At 30.7% G+C, this 18873-nt stretch overlaps 3 protein-coding genes across 3 annotated transcripts in view; all 3 read left to right on the top strand.

Annotated features, from left to right (window-relative positions):
• The first annotated feature begins 1532 nt into the window (after positions 1–1532).
• On the top strand, positions 1533–4696 carry LOC128171529 (collectin-12-like). The gene is made up of 4 exons (XM_052837308.1): positions 1533–1648; positions 1952–2031; positions 2910–2997; positions 4292–4696. The coding sequence occupies exons 1-4, from the start codon at positions 1591–1593 to the stop codon at positions 4519–4521; spliced, it is 456 nt and encodes a 151-aa protein (XP_052693268.1). The 5' UTR covers positions 1533–1590; the 3' UTR covers positions 4522–4696.
• Positions 4697–8124: 3428 nt separating this feature from the next.
• On the top strand, positions 8125–11057 carry LOC128171531 (perlucin-like protein). The gene is made up of 4 exons (XM_052837310.1): positions 8125–8179; positions 8282–8361; positions 10515–10602; positions 10760–11057. The coding sequence occupies exons 1-4, from the start codon at positions 8125–8127 to the stop codon at positions 10987–10989; spliced, it is 453 nt and encodes a 150-aa protein (XP_052693270.1). The 3' UTR covers positions 10990–11057.
• Positions 11058–12102: 1045 nt separating this feature from the next.
• The window catches only part of LOC128174865 (potassium voltage-gated channel protein Shaw-like), a 34875-nt gene continuing 28104 nt past the window's right edge, over positions 12103–18873 (top strand). The window contains exons 1-3 of the mRNA XM_052840295.1: positions 12103–12157; positions 16809–16888; positions 17284–17371. Of these exons, the coding sequence (XP_052696255.1) occupies positions 12103–12157; positions 16809–16888; positions 17284–17371 (223 nt within the window). The remainder of the gene's footprint in view (positions 12158–16808; positions 16889–17283; positions 17372–18873) is intronic.

The following is an 18873-nucleotide window of genomic DNA, read 5'->3' as shown; positions in this document are numbered from 1 at the left end:
TTTTTTTTTCACAAACTTCATAAAATAAGATATACTGATAAAGTTTCGTTAGCATATGTATAACATCAGCAAATATTCATGAGTTTTAGCACAGCTAATTTGAGCGCAGTGTAAATTTCTTTGTTGGGATATGATAAATAGGTGAAACACATGTGCATAGGTAATAAGGGTGTTTTTGTCACATTATTAAACTTAAAACCAATAAATTAGTATTATGATAGAAACTGTTAAATATAAATGTCAGATAAGCATAATATCATTTTATAAACTAAAATCATATAATAACATAACAAATGAATAGAATGGTGTTGTTTTTTTCAGAACCGTCAATAACAATCCTATCATTTAACGTTATTGAATCATGCTATATTTCTTTGAACGTAAATGCATGTACCATGTATCATAAGGGGGACAAAACGTTAATCAAGTAACTTTATCGATCGCATGACAGTTATTGTAAAATATATAGAAATAGGTAAAAAACATTGTGGAAATTAAGATGTTTGATTTTATATAATCTATAGAAATAATAATTTCAAAATTTTTGAATGTACAGAACAGCACTGAAAGTCAAGCTGACGAGCCAAACATGTTACATTAATGATAATGACCAACACGGGAAAAGAAAATGAGGAAGGAGGTTTGTAGATTTAATCCTGAATTTTTCTAATTGCAGAAACCGATAATGCGGTATATATTTTGTTTTATATTTTCACTTCAAAAGTATTTACAATACTTTTAATCATAAGAAAAATCAATTTAAAATGATATGGCAATTGACATTTTTTGTCATCAACATTCGATGTTTGTTTAACTAATCGCGTTGGTTTATCCGTGATATCTTTTCCCTCTTTCATTATCATTAAGTTGAACCACAACATATGTTACAAAATTTTGCTTAACAAACACGTTTTGACATGTTTGGTCAGATGGGGTAATTATACACATATTCCAAGTTGTAGTTTCTTGTTGACATATAAAATGTAACCACTGCGCCAAAAACAACATATTTATTACCATTTGGGGTACCACATACAACCTTATGTCTCCTGGAGATGTGAACAACGCCAATTACTTTCGAAATTATCAAGCAGAAAATTCTTCATTCTTGTACAAATATACCAAAAGTCAGAAAGATAAAACATGTTTCGAGTTTGCTGTATCAAAATTAATCTAAAGTCATTATACCATTTTTATTACATTTTGATTAAATTTTCATATCATTTTTAAAAGAGAGGATGCCAACTTAATATAACATATTTAGCTTTTTTCGGTACATTGGGGATGCAAAAGACAGGTTCATTAAAAAATGTATTTTTCATCCGTTTTTTTTTCTATACTTTTTTTCATTCCAACACATGTCACTGTCATGGTTAAACTTTGTAATACAACAAAAACATATTAGCATATATTTGATACACTATTATAAGCAATGTAATACATTACAAACAGATCGAACATATGTAAACATTGACAAAGTATCCAGTAAACAAAAACGTATTGCTATAAATATACATATTTATTACAGGTTTGAAATCAACAAATAGGATATTATCAAAAGTTTGTCTCAGCAAAGAGTCTGACTTAATCATGATTAAATTTGTCCTGGTATTGTTTGCTTTGCAAACTTTTGCCAGCACCGAGAGGGGTAAGTACTACTTGTAATCTAATGTGTCTATTATCTTAGTCAAAAATTAATTGCAGGTTAAGAACAACCAGTAAAGACCAGTTATTCATTGTTACTGACATTTACAAATACTATACTATATTTCATATTACACATGTTAAAATTATTTTTTATGATATCTTAAAGAAATAACAAGTTACAAAAATAAAATGGCAATGACACATGGGAAAGTCAATATTGTGGAATATACTGACAAAAGGGAAATCCAATAATTACAATAGGAAAAAACTATTTGAATGTATTTGTATGTATTTGTTGCTTTAGTTTGCGATGACGGATGGGTACCATACAATAATCAATGCTACTTTTTCTCTACGAAGGCAGACATTTTTCCAAACGCAGTGGTAAGTTTTAATACCACAGACATTACCAAACATATTTTTAGAATTCATATATTGCATTATGATAATTAAGTGTTTCAAGTATATATGAGTATATATTGGTGAGCCATTTTTCGTGTAACATGAGATTTGGTGCCGCACAGGGTGACAACACACTTAATACATGTTCCAAATGATATTTAAGATTCTATCTGTAGTTCTACACTTATTTTGCGTTAGTCGTCATTAGTTCAAGATTACCCCAAGTTAATTCAAGAGAGGGGCTATTTTCTCCACAGCTTATTCTGGTAATGATGGTAGTTAATTATTCCTTTTGACAAATTCTACTGTATCAAATTCAGCTATTTATTGAAGTGAATAGTATCTAAATCTTAGAAGAATCCTTGAGTACGTTGAATAGATTTGGCCATTTTTAAGTAAATATTTTTTTGGGACAGGGGATAGGAAAATGGAAAAAATCGTGTATTTTTTCTAGGACGATTGAGAGAAGGATGGAAAAATGATAAGGCATTTTAAAATTATCATAAAGATTTCAGAAGGTTGGTTTCTATACACCAGGATATTTAATAATATACATTTTGTAATTCATTCTATTTTAATTAGAAGCATACATTTCATCTCTATCTATTTGTTTGCTTACTATTATTAGTTACTTTGATTTGTCTTTATCCGTGCAAAAAGGCATCAGCAAGGTTTTATTCTTTTAACCCATGATGCGGCAACGATTGTTCAGTTTCCGATTATGACCGACATGATTATGGTTACAATGTCATTGCATGATTTGTAACTTAAACCCACTGTGTACCAAGTCATTTGGTATCAGTAAAAATCCATTAGTCGAATCTTGAAACATTCAATGAGTTTGAACTTGATGTTTACAGGCAATTTGTTCCGGAAAGGGGTCAAATTTGGTAGAAGTAAGAACGGCAGAAGAAGAAGCATGGATTTGGCTCCAAAGTCTTATTCGTCGTAAGACAAGTTTATTGTTTAATGTTATTTAAGCATTGAATACTTATTGTGGGATGTGTCGGTCCTATGACACACCAAGCGGTGCAGAAAAATTGAATACCGCGCGTTTAGCGCGGTATGATAATTTGTCTGCACCGCTTATAGTGTGTCATATGACCGACGACCTCCAAAAATTAGTATTTAGTGCTTATATTTATATTTTCATTTTGTTGTCTATTTGTATGAAATATTGTGTATCGCCGCTATAATGCCATTATTATTTGCGCTCTTAGCCAGGGATATGAAACATACATGGAACGGCTGCTATATTAACCTCTTATTCAGTTAGCTTTCGCGACAAAAAATATAGTACCAGAAACTTTGTAAAAAAAAAAACAACCTTTTTTTATGAAAGAGTAGATATAATTAATGACTGTTGTTCAAAAGTACATATCAAATTGGTCATGTAAGATTGAAAGTTTCATTTAATCTTACAGAAATAAATATACTCAAAACACGTGAAGACGTTAATTTTTGTGCACATGGCCCATGAATTAGCAAAGTGTATTCAAAGAAAACTGAACGTCGCAGATTCCCAATGCAAACATAAGGGTAAATAAACACTGAATGTAAATATAAATTTTTAGCATAAAAGCATGTTTTATATTCATTCCTTGCTGTATTTATAGTAAAAATGGGCCAAATTTTATTATCGTTTTAAATTTTAGGAAAAACAACCAATTTTCTTAAGAGATATATAACAACTACGTACAATTGCTTTACTACTCGCAGTTGTTTAAGAAAACTTTTATAAACTTTTATATTAATTGGATTTAAAAAATAGGTTCGCTATAAGTAAACGTGAAGTGATGGCTCATTAAGCCTGAATATGATACCTTAACATGTATATAACGATTGAATGTAACAATATACATTTTAATTATAACGAATAAAATGCAAAAATGCATGATCATAAACTGGTAGAATTCTATTAAAACGATAATATTTGTATACATATATATTTTTTTAGACCTGCTAGTTTCTTAAAATCAAAACGCGAAATATCGTCTTTCAACCCTTATCATTTTCATCTTTTAATATTTTCATTGGTTTGTGTCTTGAAATGTTCAAAAATACATTTCAATAATTCAGAACATTTGAAGTGAAACAAAAATTTATTTAATTTAAAAGTTCTTTGTCTCTTGATTGCAAAAAACCTCATACCACAGTTATGAAACTGAAATACATCCTTAAACCTCTTATAAAAACGGATTTTAAATTACAAATAGCTTGTTTTTCATATTTCTTTTATCAGGTTTTAAAATTTTATGGATTGGCCTCACTGATGTAGTGAATCAAAATAAATATGTGTATCCATCAAGTGGGAGAAAACCCATTTATACCAACTGGGAAAAGGGGCAGCCCCAAATAGGGACCAATGAGGATTGTGCAGCCCTCCAAACGGGCAGCAGGAAGTGGCACGACTACCCTTGTCATCATAAGATGCACTACATCTGCAAAAAACCGGCAAAACATTTTGCGTAGTTACACCTTGCCTCTGATAACGCCTTGCAAGATGAATATGTGTCATTCAGTAAATTTAAAGCTGTTGCAAAACGACCATAGGGTCATTTTAGGCTAGTCATTTAAGGAACTTTTCAGTTGACTGAATGGCAGAGCTTTATCAAATAGGCGATATTTTCACAATAAATTTTTGAAAAAGATAGACAATGTCTTGTTTTACATAAATTTTATCTTTCGTTGTTGGATATTTGTGAATAACAAAAATCCATACAACTGTTATATATATGTATTATGCAAGAGAAACAGTAAAACTTGCATCTCAACGATAAAAGTTGCACATATGCAAAAGTCAATCTTTCTATGCAAGATCTGGGTGAATATATGTATAATGCAATATACAGATGTGTGTTTTAGGCTCTAACAAAAGTAAAAACCAAGTTAGATTTCTGCATTTTATAGAAACACGTAGCTGGTCATCATCACAAAAAAGCATTGCATATGTTTAATAAAAGTTAGCAACACACACAGCCGTCGAGGCTTGTTATCGAAAAAAGATAAACACATGACATACTTGGACAAAGTAATTCCACAGATTTCATTAATGTTTACCACAAAGTCTAAAGAAAAGCCAACTTTAAAATTTTGATAAAACAGCATAGTTTTGATTGTTCTTTTGGCGTATGCCAGCAGTGATTAGTTTCAGAGTTTGTTCAATAAACTCAATCGTATTTTTCTTGCATTTCTTGAATATTTTGATATCATTTCGATAAAACTTTTTTTTATGTTAGTTATAAGTAGTTTTCATAAAAGATTATGGCTGGCACTGTGGACTATTCTCAGATATCACGGCACCTCAACCATGAAAAACAAACACTCTTAACTGCTTATCAAGATGACAACAGACCATTAACATCGGCCTTTATTGCTGTGACTATTTGAAAACTATGCTCTTAAAATTAGCCTGTTAAACGCTGTAAATAAACGAAATATTTCATTACTGTCATTTTGTTGAGTAATAAGTTTGGTTGATTCAAAGTTGATTCAATGAAATCAAAGTCAGAGATGGTACTAATTCTCAATGAAAGGGCTACCATGCACATACAATAATTTTAAAATGAATTACCATGCACATGCAACAATTTTAAAATGAATTACATTGATATGTAAAATAACTTACATGTAACGACATTTATAGCATACACTCCAAAATAGAGATATAACATAGTCTGCGGTTCACTGCAAGATAGTAAGTGCTACAATATATATATATATATATATATATATATATATATATATATATATATATATATATATATATATATATATATATATATATATATATATATATATATATATATATATATATTACAAAACTGGAGCAGGATGTTGAATTCACGCAGTTTGAACTAAATCAATACGGATTTTGATATATATACAAATGACTGAGATAAACCCTAGAGAATGGTCAAAAAGAAACCTGAGAATTGTAATAATCGCTTTATTGAACTAGCAATTATTTAAGCAATAAACAAGACAGTTAGCAGTATTTGAAAACAACCCAACTTTACCAATTAGGAATGTAAGGACAATACAATATTAAACTCTTACACAAATTCCCGTTCAGTTACTATACAGTTTAATGTGCCGCCAAGTATTTCTATTTCAAATGAGGAAGATATATTATAGGTGCTTTTGGCCGTAGTCTTTTTTAACGTAACTTCGCCGACCAATATATAGCAATCATTTGATAAAGAATGTGAACTAAGGGTATGACCGTGAAAAATACATATTGATTTTAAAAAAAACCAAACAGGTAGAATGTACACGCAGAAGAGTCTAATCTATCTCAGAAAAAAAAGTGAATTTTTATAGTTGCAGTTTACTATCATCAGTTTACAATTACAGTTTACAAGTACAATTAATGAACAGAACAGCATACTTTCCATCTGTTATTTTGATCTTAAATCCTAGTTAGTGGTACATATTCAATGTAGTCTGATATTTAATTACAATAGAAAACATACAACACTATTTCAGCACTGATTGGGTTTCGCGAAAAATAGTTTTTACATATCTAAATAGATTTATTAAAACAAAACGAATAAATTTAACGAATGCCACTTTTAAAGTAGTATTGTTAAGCAAGTAATCAACAAAAAATGTTTTAAGAACCGTCAACAATTAAAGCTCTTTCAAACACTGATTAAATAGTTTTAATTGAACAATTATCGTCACTCAAATTTCGAAAATCTCAAAAAGCTTGCATATCATATTTTAACAGGTTATAAAACATTTTGGATAGGCCTCACTGATGAAGTGAATCAAAATGAGTATGTGTATCCATCAAGTGGGGGAAAACCCACTTATACCAACTGGGACAAAGGACAACCCCAAATTGGTACCAAGGAGGATTGTGCAGCGCTTCCAATCGACAGAAGAAAGTGGCACGACTACCCTTGTAGTTGGAAAATGCAATACATCTGCAAGAAACCTGCAAATCACTATGTGTAGTTTACTTGTTGCCTTTCGAAAACGCCTGCAGGATAGATATGTATCATTCAGTAAACCTTAATGTGTAAAAAAAAAAATGAACGATTGGTCAAGTTGGATAGAAAAGTTATTTACATTTTAGTATCCGTCAAGTCAGTTGGCGTTGTTTTCTCAATTGATTAAAGAAGCTAGGCAATATACCTTGTATTATATTTTCATTTCGTCGTTTCATACTAATGAAGGAAAATGCATACAACTAAGCTGTATTGTTTATGTATTATACAAGGGAAATGGTAAAGATTGAATCCCGACATGTACCAAAAACGCAGTCTCTTAATGGGTGAATATCTATGGCGCAATACACAGGCGGGTTTTGGTAAATGTGCAATCGTCTCTAAATAAAGAGTATCTACCAAAACAGATTATATAAAGATACAAATATTCTCTCTTTAAACATATAAAAGTGTAAAGAACATGCCATTAATAACGCAATTCTAAGCATAAAAAATCTATTTGTACGGAATTCTAATTTATTTTCAATTTTCAGCTAATTTTAATAGCTGATAATTATCGTTAAGAATGGATTCATAAACCAACAAATCACGTGAATTGCTCGATGAAGGTTATGGTACTACATATGTAATTTACAAATACTTAACACACTTCATAACATATGCGTTTATTTAAAGGAAAACTAAAAACTGACCATAAAGTTAAACACAAATGCTCTTCTAATAAAAACGGGGAAACTGAAAATTAGGAAAACTGAAATGTTTCACTAGGTCACCTTCTTATCGTTTTGTGACTCCTGTGAACTTGACTATCAGATGTCGCACCTTTTCCATATTTTTTTTACAACAGTAAAGTAATTGACAGGGGTAACATAAGGTTTTGGTTCTTGTTTTGTTTAAATGCTTATTTATTTGTACATATGCCAAATGAAATATTGGATACTTGACCGTAAATCTTATAGTTTGTTAACCATATATTTTTTTTAAATGTACATGCCAACACAGTACTTATGCTGTTACTGCCGTAAAACGGAACTTCAGCTGCCTTATATAAACGAAGCAGAAACCGTCAGTCTGAGTATCAACGTGCCCAGTAACGGTAATAGCCTTCCTTGCAATCAAAATGATACGACGTCTTTGTTTCGTTGTTCTAGCAACTGTCGCGAGCACAGAACGTGGTGAGTAACGCATATTGGTCTTTGGTTTTTTTTTTTACAAAGAGTGAAAATTTGTAACGCCATTGAGTCAGATTATATCGATTCATGGTTTTGTTTTTGTAGTATGTGATAACGGATGGTTACCCTACAACAACCACTGCTATTGGCTTTCACCAAGTCCGGTAACTTTTCATAATGCAGTGGTAAGAATTAAATGTGTTAATACTTGTGTTATTGTAGATATGAAATTGCGTCAGCATTTGTTATTAAATTAGGATATCATTGTCGTTTATATGATCGTGTTGTGCCTAAATAGAAGTCAGAGTTTGATACTTATTGCACGAGCCGAAGAGTACTACTCAGGTAAAGTATAAGAACAACACAATAGCATGGCTGCTGTATACTGACGTGCTTTATACTTAGCTAAGAATTGTACTAAGAATTTATATGAAAGGGACTTAAAGGGACCTGGACACGATTTCAGGTGAACATTTTATTGTTAATTTATTCATAAAATAGCTCACCTTTAAATTTTAAATGATTCACCAAAATTTGAATGTTAAAAGTCATGTTACAAGCGAGATACAGAGGAAAGAAGTTGTTGTTATGTAAGCAAAGCACGAGTCGAGTCGAGGAAGTTTGTTTACAAATGCTGTAAAGTAAAGAAATTGCCATTTATTTATCAAAATAACTTGTGGAAACAAGATAGACTGATTCAATGTGTTCATAAATCATTTCATCACAACAAAAAACAACATTAGATTGAAACTTATACCAATACAACAAAAATGTGAACATTTACGGGACTCGAGCTTTGTTTACAAAACAAAGAATCCTAACCTCTGTAACTCGCTTGTAACTCGATATCTGACTTTCAAATTTTGTCAAAGCATTGAAAACATATATAATATTAATTCTAGACATAAAAATTGAAAAAATAAATTTTGAAAGTTTTGAGCTCAAATCGTTTTCAAGTCCCTTTAAGTATTTATGCATGAGAGTGTTGTCTAGTCCTTAAACAAATCATCGGAGAAGCAAGCGTTTCCATGCTTAAAATAATCCATCGATTCAAATGATTGTTCAATCAACAAGTTGCCGTGCAAACACAAGCAATTACAAAACGTGTGTATGTTCTTTTCTTGAATTGAGTCTCGATTGACCTTACCGAGAAACATTTAAAAAATAATTTAGCACACAAAATATAATTAATATAATTGATGTTTTGTACATCCTTTGCCAAGCGTCATTTGATGATTTTTTTTTTTAATTCATGCTTCTCATATACATTTTTATTATGAATGTTTAATAAATTTGTTCAAAAGTTTATTTGAAACTTCAGCGGTGCATCCCCGTCAGCAATGAATCGTTTTCAGAAAGGAAATTTACCTCAACTGTTTGACGTTAATTGCATGTTGGCCTATATACACTTTACAAAAATCCTTTATTTACATCAGCAACCGCTGAGGCGAAATGGTAGCGCGGTCGGCTACGCGGGTTGGTTAAGTCAACTTCGAATTTAATAACTGTCGATATTATAGTTATTTGAAAAATGTTTCTTTTTATGAGAAAAAAATATTGAATATTAAAATCAAGTGAATGTGTTCACTACGGAAAAATATTTCTAAATTGGTATCGAGTCGCTTTTTGGAGTTGTCGTGCCATGGTATCACGTGACAGTTAAAAAACAGATCATTTTTTACCTCAACACAAAAAATGAAAAGTTTAACATTACACTGACGTTTATGCATGATACAATCATTCGATCGGCAATCAATTCATGTTTTAGTATAACTACTACCCTATTGTTAATTGCATAAGATAAATAATGCCATTACTTATCGCAAACCCTCTCAATTTCTTCATTTCATTGAAATCACTAACTTATTTTCATTTAAAACAGCGGAGCAAAGAATTCTAGCAGCAATTTTTAAGTGTTTTAGACCATATGCTTTTGATAATCAGAACAAGAAATTGGTAATCAGAATCGGGCGTGATAAAATCTATCATAAACCATTGGGATTTACTGGATTTTATCACCCCCAATCGTAGCTGTTTACTTTATAAGATTAAAAAATGTTGTTTTTTTTCTTTATTTCAATCATTACTTTACATGCTATCTAATTATTGCACATCAATTTTTTTTTATAATATTACAGCCTTAAATTTTCATATACGTACAATAATTCGAAACATACAATGATAAAAAATGAAAGTAAATTAAATAAGAAAATCAATTTTTTTTTTTTTTTTTTTTTTTTTTTTTTTTTTTTTTTTTGCTTTTCAACTTATCAATTCAAATACACCAATCTTTCAATTTTCTTTCTGAAAGCACATGTTTAAATGTCTTTGGTTTTAGGATATTTGTTCCAAAAAGGGGTCAAATTTGATTGAAATAAAAGATGCAGCAGAAGAAAAGTGGTTGTTTCTTCAAAGTCGGATACACCGTAAGATATTGTTTTTGTTTTTTCTCCCCCTTTTTTTAAGAAAAGAAACGCTATAGCATACTCATTAAACAAATATTTCAATTTTTTAAGTATTCTTAGCCTTATCGTCACCCGATTTTCGGAAATCTCAAAAAGCTTGCATATCATATTTTTACAGGTTATAAAACATTTTGGATAGGCCTCACTGATGTAGTGAATCAAAATGAGTATGTGTATCCATCCAGTGGGAGAAAAGCTATTTATACCAACTGGGACAAAGGACAACCCCAAATTGGTACCAAGGAGGATTGTGCAGCGCTTCCAATCGACAGAAGAAAGTGGCACGACTACCCTTGTAGTTGGAAAATGCAATACATCTGCAAGAAACCTGCAAATCACTATGTGTAGTTTACTTGTTGCCTTTCGAAAACGCCTGCAGGATAGATATGTATCATTCAGTAAACCTTAATGTGTAAAAAAAAAAATGAACGATTGGTCAAGTTGGATAGAAAAGTTATTTACATTTTAGTATCCGTCAAGTCAGTTGGCGTTGTTTTCTCAATTGATTAAAGAAGCTAGGCAATATACCTTGTATAATATTTTCCTTTCGTCGTTTCATACTAATGAAGAAAAATGCATACAACTAAGCTGTATTGTTTATGTATTATAGAAGGGAAATGGTAAAGATTGAATCCCGACATGTACCAAAACGCAGTCTCTTAATGGGTGAATATCTATGGCGCAATACACAGGCGGGTTTTGGTAAATGTGCAATCGTCTCTAAATAAAGAGTATCTACCAAAACAGATTATATAAAGATACAAATATTCTCTCTTTAAACATATAAAAGTGTAAAGAACATGCCATTAATAACGCAATTCTAAGCATAAAAAATCTATTTGTACGGAATTCTAATTTATTTTCAATTTTCAGCTAATTTTAATAGCTGATAATTATCGTTAAGAATGGATTCATAAACCAACAAATCACGTGAATTGCTCGATGAAGGTTATGGTACTACATATGTAATTTACAAATACTTAACACACTTCATAACATATGCGTTTATTTAAAGGAAAACTAAAAACTGACCATAAAGTTAAACACAAATGCTCTTCTAATAAAAACGGGGAAACTGAAAATTAGGAAAACTGAAATGTTTCACTAGGTCACCTTCTTATCGTTTTGTGACTCCTGTGAACTTGACTATCAGATGTCGCACCTTTTCCATATTTTTTTTACAACAGTAAAGTAATTGACAGGGGTAACATAAGGTTTTGGTTCTTGTTTTGTTTAAATGCTTATTTATTTGTACATATGCCAAATGAAATATTGGATACTTGACCGTAAATCTTATAGTTTGTTAACCATATATATTTTTTTAAATGTACATGCCAACACAGTACTTATGCTGTTACTGCCGTAAAACGGAACTTCAGCTGCCTTATATAAACGAAGCAGAAACCGTCAGTCTGAGTATCAACGTACTCAGTAACGGTAATAGCCTTCCTTGCAATTAAAATGATACGACGTCTTTGTTTCGTTGTTCTAGCAACTGTCGCGAGCACAGAACGTGGTGAGTAACGCATATTGGTCTTTGGTTTTTTTTTTTACAAAGAGTGAAAATTTGTAACGCCATTGAGTCAGATTATATCGATTCATGGTTTTGTTTTTGTAGTATGTGATAACGGATGGTTACCCTACAACAACCACTGCTATTGGCTTTCACCAAGTCCCGTAACTTTTCATAATGCAGTGGTAAGAATTAAATGTGTTAATACTTGTGTTATTGTAGATATGAAATTGCGTCAGCATTTGTTATTAAATTAGGATATCATTGTCGTTTATATGATCGTGTTGTGCCTAAATAGAAGTCAGAGTTTGATACTTATTGCACGAGCCGAAGAGTACTACTCAGGTAAAGTATAAGAACAACACAATAGCATGGCTGCTGTATACTGACGTGCTTTATACTTAGCTAAGAATTGTACTAAGAATTTATATGAAAGGGACTTAAAGGGACCTGGACACGATTTCAGGTGAACATTTTATTGTTAATTTATTCATAAAATAGCTCACCTTTAAATTTTAAATGATTCACCAAGATTTGAATGTTAAAAGTCATGTTACAAGCGAGATACAGAGGAAAGAAGTTGTTGTTATGTAAACAAAGCACGAGTCGAGTCGAGGAAGTTTGTTTACAAATGCTGTAAAGTAAAGAAATTGCCATTTATTTATCAAAATAACTTGTGGAAACAAGATAGACTGATTCAATGTGTTCATAAATCATTTCATCACAACAAAAAACAACATTAGATTGAAACTTATACCAATACAACAAAAATGTGAACATTTACGGGACTCGAGCTTTGTTTACAAAACAAAGAATCCTAACCTCTGTAACTCGCTTGTAACTCGATATCTGACTTTCAAATTTTGTCAAAGCATTGAAAACATATATAATATTAATTCTAGACATAAAAATTGAAAAAATAAATTTTGAAAATTTTGAGCTCAAATCGTTTTCAAGTCCCTTTAAGTATTTATGCATGAGAGTGTTGTCTAGTCCTTAAACAAATCATCGGAGAAGCAAGCGTTTCCATGCTTAAAATAATCCATCGATTCAAATGATTGTTCAATCAACAAGTTGCCGTGCAAACACAAGCAATTACAAAACGTGTGTATGTTCTTTTCTTGAATTGAGTCTCGATTGACCTTACCGAGAAACATTTAAAAAATAATTTAGCACACAAAATATAATTAATATAATTGATGTTTTTGTACATCCTTTGCCAAGCGTCATTTGATGATTTTTTTTTTTTAATTCATGCTTCTCATATACATTTTTATTATGAATGTTTAATAAATTTGTTCAAAAGTTTATTTGAAACTTCAGCGGTGCATCCCCGTCAGCAATGAATCGTTTTCAGAAAGGAAATTTACCTCAACTGTTTGACGTTAATTGCATGTTGGCCTATATACACTTTACAAAAATCCTTTATTTACATCAGCAACCGCTGAGGCGAAATGGTAGCGCGATCGGCTACGCGGGTTGGTTAAGTCAACTTCGAATTTAATAACTGTCGATATTATAGTTATTTGAAAAATGTTTCTTTTTATGAGAAAAAAATATTGAATATTAAAATCAAGTGAATGTGTTCACTACGGAAAAATATTTCTAAATTGGTATCGAGTCGCTTTTTGGAGTTGTCGTGCCATGGTATCACGTGACAGTTAAAAAACAGATCATTTTTTACCTCAACACAAAAAATGAAAAGTTTAACATTACACTGACGTTTATGCATGATACAATCATTCGATCGGCAATCAATTCATGTTTTAGTATAACTACTACCCTATTGTTAATTGCATAAGATAAATAATGCCATTACTTATCGCAAACCCTCTCAATTTCTTCATTTCATTGAAATCACTAACTTATTTTCATTTAAAACAGCGGAGCAAAGAATTCTAGCAGCAATTTTTAAGTGTTTTAGACCATATGCTTTTGATAATCAGAACAAGAAATTGGTAATCAGAATCGGGCGTGATAAAATCTATCATAAACCATTGGGATTTACTGGATTTTATCACCCCCAATCGTAGTTGTTTACTTTATAAGATTAAAAAATGTTGTTTTTTTTCTTTATTTCAATCATTACTTTACATGCTATCTAATTATTGCACATCAAATTTTTTTTTATAATATTACAGCCTTAAATTTTCATATACGTACAATAATTCGAAACATACAATGATAAAAAATGAAAGTAAATTAAATAAGAAAATCAATTTTTTTTTTTTTTTTTTTTTTTTTTTTTTTTTTTTGCTTTTCAACTTATCAATTCAAATACACCAACCTTTCAATTTTCTTTCTGAAAGCACATGTTTAAATGTTTTTGGTTTTAGGATATTTGTTCCAAAAAGGGGTCAAATTTGATTGAAATAAAAGATGCAGCAGAAGAAAAGTGGTTGTTTCTTCAAAGTCGGATACACCGTAAGATATTATTTTTTTTTTCTCCCCCTTTTTTTAAGAAAAGAAACGCTATAGCATACTCATTAAACAAATATTTCAATTTTTTAAGTATTCTTAGCCTTATCGTCACCCGATTTTCGAAAATCTCAAAAAGCTTGCATATCATATTTTTACAGGTTATAAAACCTTTTGGATAGGCCTCACTGATGTAGTGAATCAAAATGAGTATGTGTATCCATCAAGTGGGAGAAAACCTATTTATACCAACTGGGACAAAGGACAACCCCAAATTGGTACCAAGGAGGATTGTGCAGCGCTTCCAATCGACAGAAGAAAGTGGCACGACTACCCTTGTAGTTGGAAAATGCAATACATCTGCAAGAAACCTGCAAATCACTATGTGTAGTTTACTTGTTGCCTTTCGAAAACGCCTGCAGGATAGATATGTATCATTCAGTAAACCTTAATGTGTAAAAAAAAAAATGAACGATTGGTCAAGTTGGATAGAAAAGTTATTTACATTTTAGTATCCGTCAAGTCAGTTGGCGTTGTTTTCTCAATTGATTAAAGAAGCTAGGCAATATACCTTGTACTATATTTTCATTTCGTCGTTTCATACTAATGAAGGAAAATGCATACAACTAAGCTGTATTGTTTATGTATTATACAAGGGAAATGGTAAAGATTGAATCCCGACATGTACCAAAAACGCAGTCTCTTAATGGGTGAATATCTATGGCGCAATACACAGTCGGGTTTTGGTAAATGTGCAATCGTCTCTAAATAAAGAGTATCTACCAAAACAGATTATATAAAGATACAAATATTCTCTCTTTAAACATATAAAAGTGTAAAGAACATGCCACTAAGAGTGCAATTCTAACCATAAAAAATCTATTTGTACGGAATTCTAATTTATTTTCAATTTTCAGCTAATTTTAATAGCTGATAATTATCGTTAAGAAAACATTGTGTATGTTTTTTTTTATAAACCAAGCAACACAACATGAACTGAACTGTTTTTATTAATTTACAATTCCAAATTTTGTTCTTGGCAACGGGTAACACAATGAATTGTTACATGCGCGTAAAGTATGCGCGTTAAGTTCGCCATAAAATTCACGTCATTTATCTATATAAGCAGTAACGTTGTCTTTAAAATCAAGACATTCAGTTTAATAAAAAAGATAATGCATGTTTAATACTAGTAGTTAAAATAAAATTGACACCCCTTGGGTGTCAATTTCAACTCTTACCCTTTAAAACGGGCACTTTCATATAATGTAACTTAATTTTTATGATAGAAAAGATTTGAAAAAATCATTAATTTTTTTCAGAGGAAAGATTTCACTTTTAAAGAATATAAAGCAGATCAGTTTTTGTGCAGGACGACAATTAATCAATTTTCCCAAATTAAAGTTTCTTAATGGCCTTTTCCACCAAATATGTCTAACAAATTAAAAAACCATGATATTTTTGTCATTTTGGTAGAATATAATATTATTTTTCGTACCAAAAAAAATGTTCAACATGAAAATTGCAGCTCATATTGCTTTAAACAATTTTAAAAAACGGCATTGTGACCGATATGCTTTATATCAAGAGAACATTAATAGAGAAGCTAAAATAAACAATTGGATCTGTTCGATAAAAGTAATGATACTTAATTGCAAAGGACCATAAATTCAGACACAAATACATTGGTGATAAATAAAGAGATTGGAAATTGCGTAGGCAAAACTAAATCTTTCAATCGGTCACATCCAGTTTTATCATTTATAACTCCTATGAAATCAATTTTAAAATGGCGCACTGTTTGCTATTGCATTAATAAAGTAATTTGACACAAGTAACATAAGATGTTTTGCTTTTTTAAAAAATTATGCAAAATCATTATTACATCTGTGAAATGAAATATTAGATACTTGACTGCAGGACCCATAGCGTGTTAACCCTACATTAAAATAAAACATGTACATTCTGACTCATCAGTTAGAATGGTATTGCTATAAAACAATATCCCAGTTGCATTCCATAAATACCACAGCAACGGTACAAAGAGAGTCTATAACGGTTGTAACCTTCCTCACAAACAACATGAGGTAATTTCTTTGTGTCATTGTTCTAGCATCTGTCGCGAGCACAAAACGTGGTAAGTAAAGCACATGGTATATTCCTGATTGTTGAAAGGAGAAAAAAATATAGGAAGCCACTTAATATGATTATATCATAATTATATATTTTATTGTAGCTTGCGATAACGGATGGCTACCCTTCAAAAACCAGTGCTATTGGTTTTCATCCGGTTCCGATATTTTTCATTATGCCGTGGTAAGATTTTATTGTAATCCTTGACCTATTATTGCAGATATGCACTTTGTCAGCCAGCAGTTATTAAAATTGAAAAAATCCAATATTCCTTTTTATGCATCCTAAATTTAATAAATGTGAATAAACATAAAAAAATTATGTATTTAGGAAAAAAATGCGGACATTTAAGCAGTTGATCATTTAAAGGTTTACATTAGAGGCTTTCAATATATGACATATAAATAATGTTTAATATGCTAACATGACATTCAAAGTGTAAAAAAAAAACAAATTAAAATCTTCAAAATTTGTAAACACAGTTTTTTTTTTTAATCTTATGTCACAATTAAAAAAAATGTTTTGATTTTTTTGTCCCCCATAAACAATAACTCAGAATCTTAAAATGGCTTTCGTAGGTTATTTGTTCCAATAAGGGGTCAAATTTGATTGAATTAAAAACCGCAGAAGAAGAAAAGTGGGTGTTGCTTCAAAGTCGGATACGCCGTAAGATATTATAACTGCTTTTTTCCTTCCAAGAAATAGGATTTTTGTTTACTGTTTGATTTCAATAACTAGGGCAAAACAAAATCTCTGTATATCGTGATTATATATACTGACACGTGCATAACATCCTAGTATATAGTTTGTGGTGTATTTTGAAAAATTGGATCTGTTTGATAATATCCTCCTTATTATAAAATCATTAATTATTTTTACAAACTCAGCATTGAAACCTCATATTTTATATTCCATTAGTTTATATTTTTCATTCATTACACTTCATTTTTTTTCAAAATACCTTTTTTCAATTGGTGGGAACAATTCTGATAAGAAATATGCTTCAGAAAAAATTGTATAAGTTGACAAATGTATTTACTGGTAAGTTAAACAACGAATATATTAAGTGTAGTATACCCTAGCTCAAAGGTCATTTTAAATATTAAACAACAGAAAAGTGCTTCTTTGATTATGTTTTACAGATAAACCTGCAATTCCTGTGGAATCATTATAATTCATAGCGGGTGAATTTTTTATGGTATTCGTGGATGCCCCTCTCACAACAACTTTACATTCTCGACGAAAACAAATTTTGAAAGAGTAAAATTCCGACGCCCCCCCCCCCCCCCCCCCCCCCATTTACTCTCCCCGCAATACATAGGTGTTTTTAACAAAAAATTAAAAGATCATAAACAAAGAAATCAAATAAGAACACTAAATGATATAAAATTATATAAATCAATTTTTTATTGAAAATCCCTCTCAAACAGTACATTTTATTACACTTTCTCAATCTGTGACATTAATTGTACTTTGTAATGTGTTGTTAGGTTATACCCACGTGTGGATTGGCCTTACTGATGTGGTAGATGAGGGTCAATACGTGTATCCATCAAATGGATTAAGGCCGCGGTATTCAAACTGGTATAGAACAGAACCAAGTGGCGGTAGGGGAGAAAACTGTGCTTGTCTACGTACGGAACAACGTTTGTGGAATGACTAGCCGTGCAGCTCTAGAATGTCCTACGTTTGTAAAAAACCTGCGAAACATTTTGTGTGAGGCAGGGGATATTTCTAAGAACATATTGTGACAAAATATCTGTTATTTTTTATTCTTTTTAGAATATATGACAAGCTTTTACCTACGATATATATATAAGCAATCAGGTATTAAAAATGATTCCTAATATAGTTAGACTCTTGTTTATCAATTATTTAAACTAATAAAAGGGAACAATAACATTTATCATTATTATTGTTTTATTAATAATTAATATCATTATAAAAATAAATAGATGACAGTTTTGCTAGAGGAATTTCCGTAATTTTGTGCCTTAAAATTCTTAGCATTCTTATCCGAGGAATTTAAGAAATTTATAAATAATCATTTGAAACATAAGCTAGTAATAATATCCAAGAAAAGATACCAATTCTCTATTGATCAATTTAGATATCACTTTGATGACATATACTGTCTTTTGGATAGTATTCGTGTTTAATAAAATAAA

This window comes from Crassostrea angulata, chromosome 2, assembly GCF_025612915.1.
Source record: "Crassostrea angulata isolate pt1a10 chromosome 2, ASM2561291v2, whole genome shotgun sequence".
In the NCBI taxonomy this organism is placed as follows: Eukaryota; Metazoa; Mollusca; class Bivalvia; order Ostreida; family Ostreidae; genus Magallana; species Magallana angulata.
This window is presented reverse-complemented; position numbering and strand designations above follow the sequence as displayed.

Bases quoted from the DNA above. Each gene is read 5' to 3' on its own strand.
- LOC128171529 (XM_052837308.1), top strand. From the start codon at position 1,591: ATGATTAAATTTGTCCTGGTATTGTTTGCTTTGCAAACTTTTGCCAGC. The intron at 2,032-2,909 runs GTAAGTTTTAAT...TGATGTTTACAG, and splicing joins ACATTTTTCCAAACGCAGTG to GCAATTTGTTCCGGAAAGGG. The intron at 2,998-4,291 runs GTAAGACAAGTT...TTCTTTTATCAG, and splicing joins GCTCCAAAGTCTTATTCGTC to GTTTTAAAATTTTATGGATT.
- LOC128171531 (XM_052837310.1), top strand. From the start codon at position 8,125: ATGATACGACGTCTTTGTTTCGTTGTTCTAGCAACTGTCGCGAGCACA. The intron at 8,180-8,281 runs GTGAGTAACGCA...TTGTTTTTGTAG, and splicing joins TGTCGCGAGCACAGAACGTG to TATGTGATAACGGATGGTTA. The intron at 8,362-10,514 runs GTAAGAATTAAA...CTTTGGTTTTAG, and splicing joins TAACTTTTCATAATGCAGTG to GATATTTGTTCCAAAAAGGG.